The 16,817-nt window shown below is 33.7% G+C and overlaps 1 protein-coding gene across 1 annotated transcript in view; it reads left to right on the top strand.

The window, feature by feature from the left end:
• Positions 1 to 16,817, top strand: part of MMS22L (MMS22 like, DNA repair protein) — a 122,574-nt gene that overhangs the window by 11,207 nt on the left and 94,550 nt on the right. The window contains exons 7-10 of the mRNA XM_090280561.1: positions 618 to 708; positions 2,255 to 2,385; positions 3,853 to 3,966; positions 15,881 to 16,057. Coding sequence (XP_090136687.1) covers positions 618 to 708; positions 2,255 to 2,385; positions 3,853 to 3,966; positions 15,881 to 16,057 — 513 coding nt within the window. The remainder of the gene's footprint in view (positions 1 to 617; positions 709 to 2,254; positions 2,386 to 3,852; positions 3,967 to 15,880; positions 16,058 to 16,817) is intronic.

Raw genomic sequence — 16,817 nt, 5'->3', positions numbered from 1 at the left:
ATTTATTTTTTATAGTGATACTAAATGTTGACTGGGAGAAGGTTATTGATAGTTAAGAGCACTGGCTTTTCAGTCAGATAGAATTAGCAATGAATCCAAATGCATGAATTGAGAGGTAATTCCTTTACCTCTTTTATCTTAATTAAAGTTTCTTAAAGGGCATGCCAATACTATCTACATGATATTTTAAAGTTCTCTTGTTAAAATTCTTTATAGGAACTTCTGGGTATGTGTTACATTTAAAAAACATATTTCCTAACTAAAGTCTAAAACAAAATCATGAAAATAAGGGTTTAAAATTCTTTTACTGCTTTGCAGCTGTAGTAGAATAAGGTTGGTTGGACGGGACATTTACTATACAAATCCATTCAACAGCCCAAAGATGGGTCTGTCTGAAATCTTTAGATGAAAATATACCCTATCCTGCTTTCAAAATCTCTAGTGAAAAAAAAGCTTCTAATGAACAAGACAAAGGTTTCCCCTGAGCTTTGATTAGGGGTAGGTTAATTGATTCTTCGTCATGGTACTTATGGAGGCATGTTGTGATATGCTATCTAATATGTTGTAGAGTATTGAATATTATGAATTCGCAGTCATAGTTGATAATGTCTTCACAGCTTTTTCCACCATCGTGGCATTTATTACACCTCCACTTGGATATCCATTGGCTGGTGCTAGAAATTCTTCAGATGCTTGGTGAAAAAATGAGTAAGTTTATGGATTTCTGATTGTCTTTTTTCTAATGAAACGTCTATTGATGTTTAAAATTAAACAAGTAAAAAGTGTTTCTTGATATTTTAAAATCAAATAGTAACCAAAGTAAAAGTGAACGTCTTACTCCTTTTTTTCTAGAGATAACTACTAGAAATAGTTTATCCACTTATCTTCTCATACTTTCTATTAATATACATATATAGAAACCCATAGCTAGGATTTTTGTTTTGATTTCTAATCACAAATGCTCTTGTCTTATTGTTTTGTGTGGTGTATATCATTTATAGTTTTTTAAAGATCTGTTCATGTTTATACATGTAGTTTTACTTTATTCATTTAGGGCTATGTGTAAAGGGTCTATCATAATTTATTTAACCAAGTTTATTTTTTAATATTTCAGTTATTTCCCTTTTTTGATATTGCAAATAATACTACACTGAACATCCTTGTGTGTATATACATCTTTCCATACTTGTACAAGTTGTACTATAGAATAGATTCTTAGAATTGGAGTGGCATATTACAGTTTTAATATTATATATGCTCCCTGTTGCTGTAGACTAAATTTCCCCAATTGCTATACACTAACTGTGACCATGTCTTTGCCTCATACTCTTGCCAGTAGTGGATATTATCAATTGTTTTAATTTTTTTGCCAACTAATATGTGAAAAGTGATACTGAATCTCTCTTTTTGCAATTTCCTTGATTACCAGTGAAGTTGAATATCCTCAAATAATTTTATTATCTCTTTATATTTTCTTTATTAATTAGTTCATAATCTTTTGCAAATTTTTCTGTTTTTTTAAAATTAGTAGAAGTTTATTACAGATAGTAATCTTTTATTTCCCGTGTTGCCTATTTATTTCTTGGTCTTGCTTTTTGGCATCTTCAGGTTCTATTTTAAGTTTAGTAATATTCTAGAAATCTTTAATTGTAAGGTAAATTATTAATTACTTAGGCTATAAAGACATTCGTTACCTCAATACGTGCTTTTCAATTAATAAATACAAAAATACATCTATGTCTCTTATGTGTGCACATATATACATACAAGCACACAAAGAATGTACACAAATATTACTCAGGTAGACTTACTCTGATCTAAAGACAAATTTTGGTATCTGTTAAGTTTGTTGGCTCTATTTCACATCAAAAAAGCAATTACACTTAGCTACGTTATCATTATTTTTAAAAAGAATAATGTTTTAAAGTCTTTGTTGGTTAGAAATATGGGTGAAGATTTTCTAGTGTTTACCCTCTTTTATTTTTTTCTCTTAAGTTATGTTGCTTTGTTGTTTTTGAAAGATGGCCACATTAAGAAAAAAGAAGTCTATTGAATGGTCATTGGAAGGATTGAAACTTTTTTTAGGTGATGTTTATCAGTGCTCATATAAGAAAGGAACTGTACAATTTAAGTTTTATTTGCAAAAATTTGCTTTTCAATGCATATGTCACAATTTTGTTTTAAGTTAGTTTAAAGGTAAACAATCATTTTCCTCCTGTAGTTTTAAATAAAATTTATTTTATTATGCTTTTAGAACAAGTTGTATATGGTCATCAGTTTATGAATCTGGCAGGTGACAATTTAACCAATGTCAGCCTATTTGAAGAGCACTGCAAAAATCTCCTTTGTGATTTACTAAACCTGTCACTCAACAGATATGACAAGGTAATGCTTTAATAGTTTATTTGTATTTTCGATACTTATGACAGTAGTCAATCCTTAAACCATGTGGTTTAAACTATAAGAATTTAATCTCAATTCTTGGTAATTCTTTCAATTTTATATTTACTATTATCTGGGAGTGGAATTGGAAAATAATTTGATTTAAACATTTAAAACAGGCTGGAATTAGTGTTTTAGAGCTGTTATTTTCTTAAAGCCTTTTCATCTTGTCAAAAATAAAAACATTTATGATAATGACTGGAAATTTAACTTCTATTCAAATAGGAGTGGCCAGGCCTTTAATAATCTAGCATATTGCTGTTACATAATGAAAGAGATGAGTAATAAACTAAAGTTAACAAACTTAGGTGGTTTTAGTTGGCAATTTTAATGGTAGTTTTGTTTGCTTGTTTTCATAAAAGGTCTTGCATCATGGTGGAAATTACTTTTTTTTACTAAATTGTATTTATATATAGTGTTTAATACAGAAAGGTTTAAAGGTGTTACATTACACATTCATTTCAAGTAATGGAGATTTATAGATATTATTGTCACTTCAGATTACAAGCATAAACCTAGCCTTACTTATGGGAAATCAGGACTTATAATATTTTTAAATGTAGATTGTTTTATGTATTATCGCTATCTCTTAAATCTAGTCTGTATGTTTACAATTAATATAGTGAGTGGGTTAATCAGATATGATACAGTAATATTTTAACAGTTACCTTTTACTATGTATTAGAAATATATATGTAATATATGTGAAATGTATATATTATGAATTTCAGAAGTTTAGCTATACTATAAATGTCAATATTCTCTGCATTATATAAGGCCATTGGAGATACATTTTTTTATATAAATGGTAAAATTGTTTAACCCTTATAAATCCCTAATAATCGTATTTATTCTGATTTGTAAAAAAATTTAGTCTCCTTTACAGTGAATCAGAATTTATTTTCTAATTTTTTACTATAAGTCTTCTTATTGTAGCTGATGGGCTAGACCAAAGTTAGGAAACCATGACGCTGAGGCCACATCTATGACATCTCCTGTTTTGTAAATAAAACTTTACTGGAACCCAACCCCATCCTTTTCTTACTCATTGTCAATGACTGATGTTGCACAACTGTGTCAGTTAACTGAGTACATGTACAAAGACTATTGTGAGTGAAACCTCAAATATTTACTCTCTAGCTCCTCATAGAATGTTTGCTGATCATTGGTGGACTAGATATTTAACCAGAGGTTTTCTTACAAGTTGAAAATAAAATGTATTCTGTACTTTTGGTTTTATAGTGGGGATTTTTAAAAGTTGATGAAATGACATATTTTTAATAAAGAATTTTATGTAATTAAGCATAAATTTTAAGTGCTCTAAATCATTATTTTAAAATATTTGAGAGGATGTGTGGCATGTAAAATTCTGCTATATTGTAAGTAACTTATTTTGGTTCTTTTCTACAGGTTAGGCCTTCTGAAGCATTAATGAGTCACCATTGCCCATGTGCATGCATAAGAGAATTATGGGTTCTACTCATTCATCTTCTAGACCACAGAAGTAAATGGTCTCTCTCAGAAGTAAGTTGTAAAATTGATGTGTTATTGTTATTGATACTAATTATATTAAATTTATGTTGCAGTGGTTTTGGCCAAGAAGAATCTTTCAGTATTTTTTCTTTTTAAGAAGACAATCACCACCAAAGAGAGCATTAACTGAGTACCAAATACCTACTTCATTTTTAATCCTAAATCGATAATATGAAACATCAAAGAGATATAAAACTTAATTGTTTTATTTTCTCAAGGTTTCTTTTTGTTGTTGTTGTTCTATTAAGAATCTGCTAGATTAAAATATTTAATATCCTTTAGTAATTCAGAAAACAGTTTAGTTAGGAAGTGTGGCAGATTTAGATTTGGGACGAAATAAAACAGGTTTTTGTTATTCAATTTTACAGTTTCTTATTTCAGAGAGGCATGAAGAAAAGCGCAAAGGGGAAGATAGAACATTTTCTTCCACTTCATTTTCAGTGAAGTCTTCATAATGGGGCTTTCTTTTATTTCAAGTGTTATAGATTAGGAGAAAAAGAGAAATATCCATAGACAGAAGTAAGTACAATCAACTCATTGTGACATGATACTTAAAGGTTTCTGTTATATGAAAAAGTACTTTTGATATTTAATGGGTTTTTGAATTTCCCAGCTTTGCACAATTTGGGGTTTGGATGTTGCCACCTAATTTTAGTAATGACTGTATTTTTGCAAGTTTACTTGTACATATTTATTTTGAGTTATTTTAGCAGTAAATTTACTAAATATAAGTAAAGATTACTAAGTATAAATTTATTGTATTTTTATTTATGATTAAGAAAATTTTTTTCCTGGCATTTTGGTTTATCAATGCAGTTCAGCTTTCCATGAGATTTAAATATAACAAAATCCCAGCCTTTATTTTCCCTTTGAGTATTTGCCAGGATGTTTTATTTCTTTGACATGATAAAAATCAATTTTCTCATTTTTTACAATGCTTATTCTTATTATTTAAGAGTTTTATATTTTTTAGAATTGCTCTTATTTTATAAATTTTAGACATGAAAGTTAAACCACATATAGTTAGTGTAAGCATGTTTATACTGGTTGCCATTGGTCTTTTTCTAGATTTTAAATAGGAAAGTAAGCATAATTTAAAATATTAATGATAGAAATTTGCATAGTGATACATAGTGCTTAACTAAATGATTTGTATGCTCTTCATTTTATGTAGTAACCAGACTTATGTGTCTTAAAATAATAAATGTCTGAGGCCATCTCATTTTTAAAATACTACTAAAGTAAGTTATATTCTCAGATTTCAAGACCATTTTATTTTGAAAGTCAAGTTAGAAGTTTATATTTTTTACAATTAGACAGTTTGATCTTCTTACTAAAAATAAAATAACCTAATGTAATCATGCTGGGTATCATGTAATAGCATTTAAGTGTATCAGTGAGCTTGCAGAAAGTAAGAAGTATTGAGACTATATACGAATAATAGATGGGAATTCAGGTCATCTGAATACCAAAGCTGCCTCATCAACTTAGACATAATTGCTGAATTGTATGATCTTGAACATTAACTTTATACATTATAAGGTAAAAGAATACAAGATAGAGCTTAGAGTTGACTTAAGTCAATAGCCTACTAATATACTCCACTACTCCTAAATAAGGGCTTCTAAAAGGATGACTCAAAACACAACTAAAATTATAAGGAAAATTGCCTGTCTTTAACTGTGGTGTATTGCAGTTTAAAATTGTTTATTTGTTATTGCAAGCCAGCAAGTTCATGGTGCCTGGATGGTACTAAAGTTTTTAAGCCAGTGACTTCTAAACCACTGACATTGTCAGTACTCATAGTTTCCCACCTGACTTCCCCCAAAATATAGAATAGCAAGAAAAAATAAAACTATACACAAAAATCATGTTGATAGCATAACTACAAGATAGGAATATTCAAAGTTATAAATTAAAAGTAAAAATCACCAAAGCTCTACCACAAAACTTTCTAGCAAGCAAGGGTGGTCAGAAAAATTTCTCAGAAAAGAGAAGAAGGGAGCTAGCAGTAAGCTAGTAAGTCATCAGGTTGATCTAAAACCATTGCCAGAATGTGAAAATAGCTGAAAAAGTTCCCTTGTAGATCAGAGAACTGATGGATAGGAACGTAAAAGTGTGTGCATGGCATGAGGAGGCAGTTGTTGAAAGTAAGTCTTCTGGGGAATAAAGCAAAAAGGAAGTGACTTCTCCTGGTGATTGAGTGGTGAAAATGATGGGGGAAGTAAAAGCAGAAAAAGTAGGGTCTTAAACAAAAGAGGCACAGACAGAAAAAACCCACACACTCCAGCACCACCACCAAAGGAGGAGGGAAAAAAAACCAGTGAAGAATGGGACTTTAATACATTAACAAAAGAGGGCTCACTGAATTAGGAATCCTAAAGTAGTCAAAATCTACAAAATAAAAGGAAGCAAACCAAACAGGTCTTTCTCAAGTTACTAAAGGAAAACAGAATTGATATACTTTCGACCTTGATACCCTTTTTCTCAGAAACAATTATAAAGCAGAAGAAAATTGTGAGGCAACACTCCAGGTGGAATTAAATAGACAAGTATTTGGGTTTGTAAAAATTACCTTGAATAGCATATCCCATTGTTTAAATAGGCCAATAACTAGGAATGAATGGAGAAAATTGAGTGCAAGAGAGAAATGGAAATAAAAATCATTTTAGATTTGACTAAATTAGAAGATCCCCAAGGAGAATAGACTCAAATGAAAATTTAATAAGGGGCATGGAATAAAGGCTAGCAAAGGAATAAAAATGACATAAATGAATATAAAGTCTTAAAGAAAAAGTGGTTGAAATGGAAGATAGGCAGGATATAACTGTATATTTAAATGGAGTCCCTAAAGAAGGAAGAACAGTGGGATAAGTAACATTTAAAACAATGAATGAATCCAAGAAAACATTACAGAAATAAAAGGGGAACTAAATATGCATAGTGAGAGCATCTGCTGGATACTAGAAAGATTAATTCCAAATAATCCATGCTGAGACAGAGCCTGCTAAAACTATTTGGCTTCAAAAATACAGAAATTGTCTTCAAGTCCTCTAGGAAGTCTTCAAATCCTCCAGACAAAAACACACAATAACTTACAATAGCAAAATAATTTGACCTGGGCTAGACTTCTCAAAAATGACATAAGAACCAGACAACTGTGGATCACTTAAAAAGACTCAAAAACCCTTCCTCCTCGTGCGGACACAACCAGAAGCCTGTGATCCAGGAGAGGGCCCTCACCTGACTGTGCTTGACATCCTGGTCTCAAACTTCAGCCTCTGGAATGGAATGAATCAATAATATGGCACACAGAACAAGCTCTCAGTTTAGAGAAAAGTAATTTAGGTCCCACCTTTTACTCTATGGAGATTATATGGACTATAACCATGAAATACTTACTCCCTTAAGGAAAAGCTCAAGACTAAGGAAAAGTGTCCAAACCAAAAGGATATGAAACAAAAATGTTCTTTTAAAACAATAAAGAAGCAAGTTTAAAAATTACCCTTTGCACTATCTAACATGCAGTGGCTTTGGGGACCAAGATGGATGTGGGTTAGTTGAGAAAAACAAAAAGCAATTGAAAGTTTCAAGAGGAACAGGAAAGTTTCTCTGTTTCATTTACCTGGGAATTAATGATATCACAGAATGCTGTCAGTAGGCTAAGACTCACATAGGATCTGTTCTTAGGAGCACTCCAGACTACTGAAAGCAGAGATTTCTTTTTTTCTATCTTATGCAAGGATTTTTAAAATTTGCAGTGACAATATTGACTTACACAGTGTACTCAGTTTTGTTTTGTTTTTTTAAGAAATTGTGTGTACGCTGTAATTCTTGACAAAAGAATTATTTGATTTTCCCTACCCCCTGCCCAGCCTGCCAACTCCTGAAATGGGAGAGGGGAATACTGAATGGGATTTGAAGTTTTCCCACTAAGAAAAGGACATTTTCTGCAACCAGGTCAGTGATTAAAGGATTAATCCTCTAAGGAAATTATCCAAAAGGGAGAGGCAGTTCAGGGTTGTGAAGACCACAGGATGCTGCTTTTCAGGGGAACAGCATAATAAGCAATTAGAGAAGCCTACGAGAGGCTTAGGACTGTTTGGGAATTTACACATACCCCAAATAATGTGGAAACTCCAAGAAGGAAAATAAACTAATTTGATCAAGGGCATATTTGTGTCCCAGAATATATTCTAAACATGTAGCTAATACTGGCTGACTATAAGTGTTTTCCTAAAAATCTAAACTCTATCTAGTGGACTTTAATCTCCAAGAAGGAAAGGAAAACAAATTAATATTCTTTGAATGATATTGTGAACTTAAGTAAACTATTCAAATAACAGAGTCAGAATATATAAAGCTGGGTTTCAAATGCAGATTTATTTGCTGCCATAGCCCACGTCATTTTCTGCCAAATGATTATGTAAGGAAGTGCATGTATAATAAAGTTAGAAAAAGAAAATGAAGGGATAAGAAATAACTTACTTTTCTTTTGAGGAAACAGACTTAAGTATATTTTATGTGTACTCTCACATTCCCAAGACTGCCATGAATGTGAGGTAGGGGATACCTGTGCTGTGCCATGTGCAATATGATAGAGTTTTGGACACATTATACTTCAACTACCACAAATATGTATATATGTTGCTAAATTTAAGCATTACATACAAAATGTTACAAAATTTTTCTGTAAAATAAAAACTTATAAATGCCAGAAAAAAAGACTCAAAAGTATGGGCCAAGGATTTTATAACCTTGACCATAGGAGTCCCACTTCTAAAAATTTACCCTTAGAATATACCTGCAACAATTCAAAAATACACATACATCGGGCTGTTTATTTCTGCATTGTTTGTAGAGGCATAATATTAGAAACTACCTAAATGCTCCTACACAGAGGAGCAGTTGAAGAAACCATGGGATATCTGCACATTGGTATATTATACATTTGTACAACAGATTGAGGAAAATATGTGATCTGATAATAGAGTGATTTTAAGGATTTATTATTAAATGAAATAGAAGTAAAGTGCCAAAAATATTTAGAGGATGCAACATTTTTGTGTAACAGTTGAGAAAATAAGGAAATAAGTATATTTAATTGTGCACAAAGAAATACTGGAAAGGCAAATCAGGAACTATTGAGATTGGTGGGTAGGAATGGCAAATTGGTGAGTGAGAATGCAATGAAGGTTTTATTGTGTTTTGCTGACGTTAGAACCATGTTACTCTTTCAGGTCCCCAGAAATAAATCAATGTGTATGGAAAAAGGGGAGTCAATAGAATATAAAGAAAAGCAATTGAACCTAACTGTATTGCAAGTGAATAACACATTGAGAGGTGGAGTGGGGAGAGGACTAACCTAGGTAACAAGTGGAACGCACTGCTCTGACTGCATGCTCTGAGGCTGAAGACAAAACAGCAACAATAGCACTGTACAGAGTGCAAGTACTGGGCTCCTCTTAGGAGATTTGTCTTTTGCAGTGTTACATACAGATTAGCAATTTTAAATTTACTTTTTTTGTATTCTAGAACTGAGCAAATTTATAAGTATGTTGTGGGTAGTTAGAGCCAGCTAAGAAAATTGATAGGAAATGGTTACAAATACAGAAAGAGGGAAAGATAGAGTGAACCATAATGTGTTCAATTGGATTGAGGTATTAGTATGAAATAATGGTTTTTAGTAAATAGCACTAGCTATACATGTGTATGTGTGTGAACATACATACATTTTCCACCTTACCCCCTGAGTGGGCCTAGAACAATGATATAAGTAACAGTGAGCAATTTCTAGCTATGTCTTGGTTCTAAAATAACCATTTTTCCAGGAAAAGGAAATAAGGCTCCTTTGGTAAATGACTGATTCCTGGCTGTGGAATGGAAAATAAGAAAATGAGCCTGGAACGTTTTGTATCAGGAACTAAACAGGTGTTTGAAAAATGATGAGGACATGTCAGGACACGAGAGCCAACATGAAAATCTTCCATAGGCCAAACCTGAAATAATTTGAGTAACAAAATAAATGATAGAGAAGTACTGTAATCTATACAACAAAAATTGGTCAGTCCATACTGATATAAATAAATGACTAAATGAAGAGAAGAGGGACTCTTTCTCAGAAATGGAGAAGTAATAATGTAACTAGAAAATCATCAGTTGACAACCCCCATAGTAATAGTTTCAGGCAAATATACTCAGTGGCTGCCAAAGAATGATGGAAAACAGACTATTTATATAGCTTGGTAAGTATCTCTACATCATATTTATCAGTTATAAAGGGAGTAGTAACTTTACAATGAAGAAAATCTGTCAGATAACAGTTTAACCAAGTGATCAAAGTTAACCAGTTGTAGGGCACATTGGTATTGTGTACCTTCAATGTGATGCATTGAATGGACAAAAATGTTTCTTTGGTATTCCTGCCAAAAATGCATAATGTGGATCTAATCATGAAGAAACTTTGGCCAAACCTAAGTAACTGGCCAATACTCTTTGAAAACATCAAAGTCATGAAATACATATCTGAAGAACAGTTACAGATTAAAAGACATGCTAGCTAACTTAGCTAACTGCAGCATGGAGAGTAGAGAGGATGTCTGGTGTAGCCTTCTAATTACAGTTCCAAGGGAGAGGAAGTAAAAGTGGAACAGAGAACATATTTGAAGAGGAAATAACTGAACATTTCCAGTGTTAATGAAAACTACCACATTAAGAAACCCAATGGAAAAAAAAAAAGAAAACCAATGAATTTCCCTTAGAGTAAATAAAAAGATAAGCACACACAGATACAATATCGTGAAACTTCAGAACATGAAAGAAAAGAGATTGAAGGCATTTAGGCAGAAAAAGATTACCTTTAATAGAGTGACAATTAGACTGATAGCTAACTTCTCAACAGCAGTGGAGGCCAGAGGGCGTGGTATCTTCATTGTATTAAAACAAATTAAATGTCGAAACTTCCAGCCAAGATGCAGGACTAGATAGACACGCTGTGTCTCCCTCCACAACTGAGAAGGAATACAACTACCTCCAAACTAGAGACAACTAGAAATTTTAGAATATGGAGCAGCAGGGAAGTCCAACAAACAAAGATATAAAGAAGAAATACTCATCCAGACAGGTAAGAGGGTTTGAGCCAGGGCGGAGAGGATGCAGTGTAGTGGTGGCAGCAGTGGCAGCAGCAGCGGTGGCAGTGCCAGGCCAGCAGAAAGCACAGTCATACATTTTAAAAAGTCGGAAGGGACACCTGGGGAGCGCTCCCAGCACCAAACCAGACCACACTGCTCATGATCCCAGCACTGGGAAAAATAAAGCCTCATTGCTTCTGATTGCGAAAACGAGTAGGGGTTGGAGTGAAGGAAGAAACTGCTGGTCTCTCAGCAGAGTCCCCTTGTTTAAAGGTCCCCCACAGTCCTAGAACGTCCGCAGACCCACCCACTCTGGGAAAGACGGCCAGGGCAACAGCTAGAATAAGTGCCAGTCCCATACAGGAAGTGGAAGAAGTGCCTGGAAAAGGGGTGAGTGCTGAACAAGGAGCATTGTTCCCTCTCAGACCCCTTCCCCACATACAACACCACAACGTGGTGAAATGGATCGCTTGTACTGATGAGTACCTAAGGCTCTGCCCCTTACAACATAACAGGTGTGACAGCTCTACCTAAGACAAAGAGGCAGACAAACACAGGAGCCTGTCAAGAAGAGGAGACAGAAGTATGGCCCAAAAGGGAATGGATCAAGGTTCCAGTGGGAGAACTAAGCGACAAGAGGATAGCCGACCTAACATACGTAGAGTTCAAAACATTGGTGATAAAGATGCTCTCAGCCTTGACAGATATGCTTAAGTACAGCTAATGCATAGGGGAAGAAGTGAAGGCTATGCTAAATGAAACGAAGGAAAATCCACACAAAGCCAGTGGTGAAGGGAAGGAAACTGGGGTTCAAATCAGTGATTTGGAACATAAGGAAGGAAAAAACTGTCAACCAGTACAGAATGAAGAAACAAGAATTGAAAAAATATGAGATGATTAGGAACCTCTGCGACAACTTTAAACATGCCAACAACTGAATCATAGGGGTGTCAGAAGGAGAAGAGGAAGAGCAAGAAATTGAAAGCTTGTGTGAAAAAATAATGAAGGAAAGCTTCCCAAATTTGGCGAAGAAAATAGACATACAAGTCCAGGAAGCACAGAGTCCCAAACAAGCTAGATCCAAAAAAGTACCACACCAAGACACATGATAATTAAAATGCCAAAGGTTAAAGATGGAGACTCTTAAAAGCAGCAAAACAAAAGCAGAGAGTTACCTACAAAGGGGTGCCTATACGACTATCAGCTGATTTCTCAAAAGAAACTGCAGGCAAGGAGGGACCGGCAAAAAAGTATTGAATATGATGAAAAGCAAGGACCTACAACCAAGATTACTCTATCCAGCAAAGCTATCATTTGGAATGGAAGGGCAGATAAAGTGCTTCCCAGCCAAGGTAAAGCTAAAGGAGTTCATCATCACTAAGCAATTATTATATGAAATATTAAAGGGACTTATTTAAGAAAAAGAGCAACATTATGAACATTAAAATGACAACAAACTCACAACTATCAACAACTGCATCTAAAAAATAAAAACAAAATCCAATGCAGCAAACCAGAATAGGAACAAAGTCATAGGTACGGGGATTTTTAGAGGGTTATCAGTTGGGAGCGGGGAGGGAGAGAAGTGGGGAAGTGGTACAGGGATTAAGAAGCATAATTGGTTGGTACAAAATAGACAGGGGGAAGTTAAGAATAATATAGGAGAGGGTGAAGCCAAAGAACTTATATGCACAACCCATGGACATGAACTAAGGGGGAAGGGATTGCTGGAGGACAGGCGGGCACTGGGCAGAGGGGAGCAAGGGGAAAAGAAGTTGAGACTACTGTAACAACATAAAATATACTTTAAAAAAAGTAATTGTTCACCTAGAATTCTTCATCCAGCAAAACCTTTCAAGAGGGAAGTGAAACAAGCTATTTTCAGTTAAGCAAAATGGAAGGGAATTCTGAAAGATATATTTTAGACTGAAAATAATGATGCCAGAGGGGAGGTTCTGAACTGTAAGAAGGAATAACAAACAAAGTGGTAAATGTTTTGTATAAATCAATAAAATCTAGTGGAATTAAAAAAACAGTTTAAGTACACAGCAATACTGGCAAGTCAGTTGTGAGGGCATAAATGAGTTAAGAGTATTTTAAGGTCCTTGTTTTGTCTAAGAGATTATATTAACTTATCAAGACTTTTGAATGTATGCTGTTATTTCTAAGGTGGTCACTTTAAGAAGAGAAAGTAGACTTCTTATAAGATGGAAGAGGGGAAAGACATGATATAAATATTCAACCCAAAAGAAGACAAGAAGGTATTGGTGGAAAAATTAGGTGTACAAATAGAAGGACAGAATAAGATGGTAGTTTTAAAAGTAAACATGACATTACATTACAAATGGACTACTAAATATTCATTTTAAATATCTACTGTTAGAACAGACTGTAAGCTGTTTGCAAAAGATAATTAAAACAATACAGAAGAGTTCAGAATTAAAAATATATGTATAAGAAAGGTAATAAATAAAACTAATATTGGAGAAAACTAAACTTTAAAATTAACAAAAACATTGTCATTTCATACTGATAAAAGGTACAATTTACCAGGAAGATAAAACAAATAAAAAATTCTGTGTGAATAATAACATGGTACTAAATATATAAAATAAAAATTGACAACTACAAAAAGAATATGTATACATATATATATGCTTAGAGATATTGAAATATATTTCTAAATGACCTATAGTAAGAGAAGATATAATGGAAATTAAATTTTTTTTAAATTACTGTTTTTAAGATTTTATTTATTTTTATAAGTTGAGGGGAAGAAGGGAGAAAGAGGAAGAGAAACATCAGTGTGCAGTTGTCTCTCACATGCCCCCAACTTGGGACCTGGCCTGCAATTCTCGCATGTGCCCTGACTGGGAATCAAACCAGTGACCCTTTGGTTTCACAGGCCAGCACTCAATCCTCTGACCACACCAGCTAAAGCTAGAATTTTTTAAAGGAAATAAGTAACCTACTACTATTAGCTTTGAGACTGCAGCTGAGACTACAAAGAAGGAAATTTATAACTTTAAATTAAATGTTAGAGGTAAAATGGAAATCAATGAGCTAAGAAGTTAGGAGAAAAATTTTTTTTCTAATAAACCCAAAGAAAATAACAGGCAGCAAATAAAACTAGCATAAATTATGGAAATTGAAAATAATAAAAATGAGCCCTGGCTGCTGTGGCTCAGTGGATTGAGCATCGGCCTGCGAGCCAAGTGTCACTGGTTTGATTCCCAGTCAGGGCACGTGACTCGGTTGCACGTCAGATCCCCAGTTGGGGGCGCAAGTGAGAGGCAATCACACAGTGATGTTTCTCTCCCTCTCTTTCTCCTTTCCCCTCTCTCTAAAAATAAATAATTAAAACAAAAAAATAAATTATTTAAAAATAATAATAAACAGTTTACTCATTAATTTGGGTAAATCTCAGAAAGATAATGTTGAGGACAAGAAGCAAGTTACCAAAGGATAAAAACAGGCCACTTAATAGACACCTCTCTAAAGAGGATATACAAATGGCCAGTAGACATGAAAATATGCTCAACGTCACTAATCATCAGAGAAATGCAAATTAAAACCACTGTGATATATTACCTTACACCTGTCAGAATGGCTGTCATTAATAAATCAACAAACAAGTGTTGGCGAGGTGGAGAAAGGGGAACCCTTGTGCACTGTTGGTGGGAATACAGATTGGTGGAAAGCCGTATGGAATTACCTCAAACAATTAAAAATGAAACTGCCTCATCACCCAGCTATTCCAAATCTGGGAATATATTTGAAGAAACCCAAAACACTAGTTCAGAAGAATGTGTACACCCTTGTGTTTATTACAGCATTATTTACAGTTGCCAACATTTGGAAGTGGCTCAAGTGCCATCAGTAGATGAGTGGATAAAAAAGCAGTGTTATGTTTACACAATGGAATACTACTTGCCCTTAAAAAGGAAGAAAATCTACCCTTTGAGACATCATGGGTGGTCCCGGAGAATATTATGCTAAGTGAAATAAGCCAGTCAGAGAAAGACAAACACCATATATATTTACTTATATTTGGAATCTAATGAACAAAATAAGCTAACGAACAAAATGGACTAATAGATACAAGAGCAGACTGACAGCTGTCAGAGGGGATGGGGATTGGGAAAATGGGTTAAAAAGGTGAAGGGATTAAGCAAAACAAAACAAAACTTTGACAACAGTATGCTAATTACCACGGGGAGGTGGGGTGTTAGGGGAGGTAGAAGAGGGCAAAGGGTAAATAAATGGTGATGGAAGGTGATTTGACTTTGGGTGGTGAACAGATAATACAGTATACAAATGATGTATTATACAATTGTACACCTGGAACCTATATAATTTTATTAACCAATGTCACCCCAATAAACTAAAATTTTTATAAAAGGATAAAATCGTGCATTAAAAGAAAACAAAACGGCAAGAGGTGAAGTCAGAGCTATGTGATTTGGGCGTATATACGTATGTAGCGAAACTTAACAAAAACAAGGGAATGATTTATTATGAAAGTCAGGATAATGGCTACCCAGGCTGGGAGGTGAAGTTGTGATGTGGAAACATGGGAACATGTAGGATCTTTTTAATGCTAATCATTTTCTAATTCTTAACATGGATTTTAAAATTATTACTCTGTAAGTTTTATGTATTTGTTTTGCATTCTCTTACATGTATATTTCATTATAAAAACAGGAAAAGCCTAAATCAAAGGTTATTGGATCAGTGTCTATTGTAATTGAATCATATTACCTCTGTTTCCATAGTCATTTTGGAACTGGTTGAATAAACTACTTAAAACACTCTTTGAAAAGTCAAGTGATCAGAGAAGACCTTGCATGCCTGTAATCCAGCCCAGGGAACCATTAGGTTTTAGTTGGTGGATTATTACTCATGTAGCATCACTTTACCAGTTTGATCGCCATGGAGCATCAGATGAAATGGTAAGATTTTTTTTTCCTTTCTTTATTACCAGTTAATACGTATTTTTTGGTAGACAAATTAGAAAATAAGTGAGCAGAAATAACAGCAAAAATCAGGTAATAAGCCTATAGTGATAAATTCAGCTTTTGAATCTAGAAGCTGTTGACCTTGCTGTAAACATCTTGGAAAATATTTTTATTGTTTAAGAAAGACAATTTGTAGAAGAGTTGGGATCTAGTCCTGTTTCTTTTCCTGAGTAGTTGTACTACATTCAGCAAATTACTTAAACCTTTCTGGGCCTCTGATCCCCCATCCAGAGACGACAGGATTGGATTTTCAGAAGATTTCCTTTATTTCTAAAATCTGTAAGATTGCCAAAAGGAAAGCACATTTCTTCAGATATGAATTAGTGGGTTTTGTGAATAATTTGATAAAATTATTTCCTCAGAATAACACTTCATTAAAAAAACTCTTTGCAAAAGTTATTTTCATCTATTTGACAGCTATGAAGTTTACTTCAAATAGAATGACAGATTTTACAGAAACATTTTTTACAGTGTTATTTAAAAAGTGCTGTGAATAAAACCAGCTGGTAGATGTATTTATTTGAAGCCCTATTTGTATATAATTTCTTCCATGTTCAGAAATGAACAACATAGTATTATATCATTTCATCAGTCCCATAAAATAATTATCTAGAATCTTGAAGCTAGAGTGTCCATATTTTCAAAATTGGTCTTTTTTCTGGGAGTGGTTTTTAAAGCTGGCTGATATTAGACC

The sequence above is a fragment of the Furipterus horrens genome, unplaced genomic scaffold, assembly GCF_987537825.1.
Source record: "Furipterus horrens unplaced genomic scaffold, mFurHor1.1.pri manual_scaffold_6, whole genome shotgun sequence".
Lineage (NCBI taxonomy): Eukaryota > Metazoa > Chordata > Mammalia > Chiroptera > Furipteridae > Furipterus > Furipterus horrens.
Note: the sequence above shows the minus strand (reverse complement) of the source record. Positions and strands in the feature narration are given on the sequence as shown.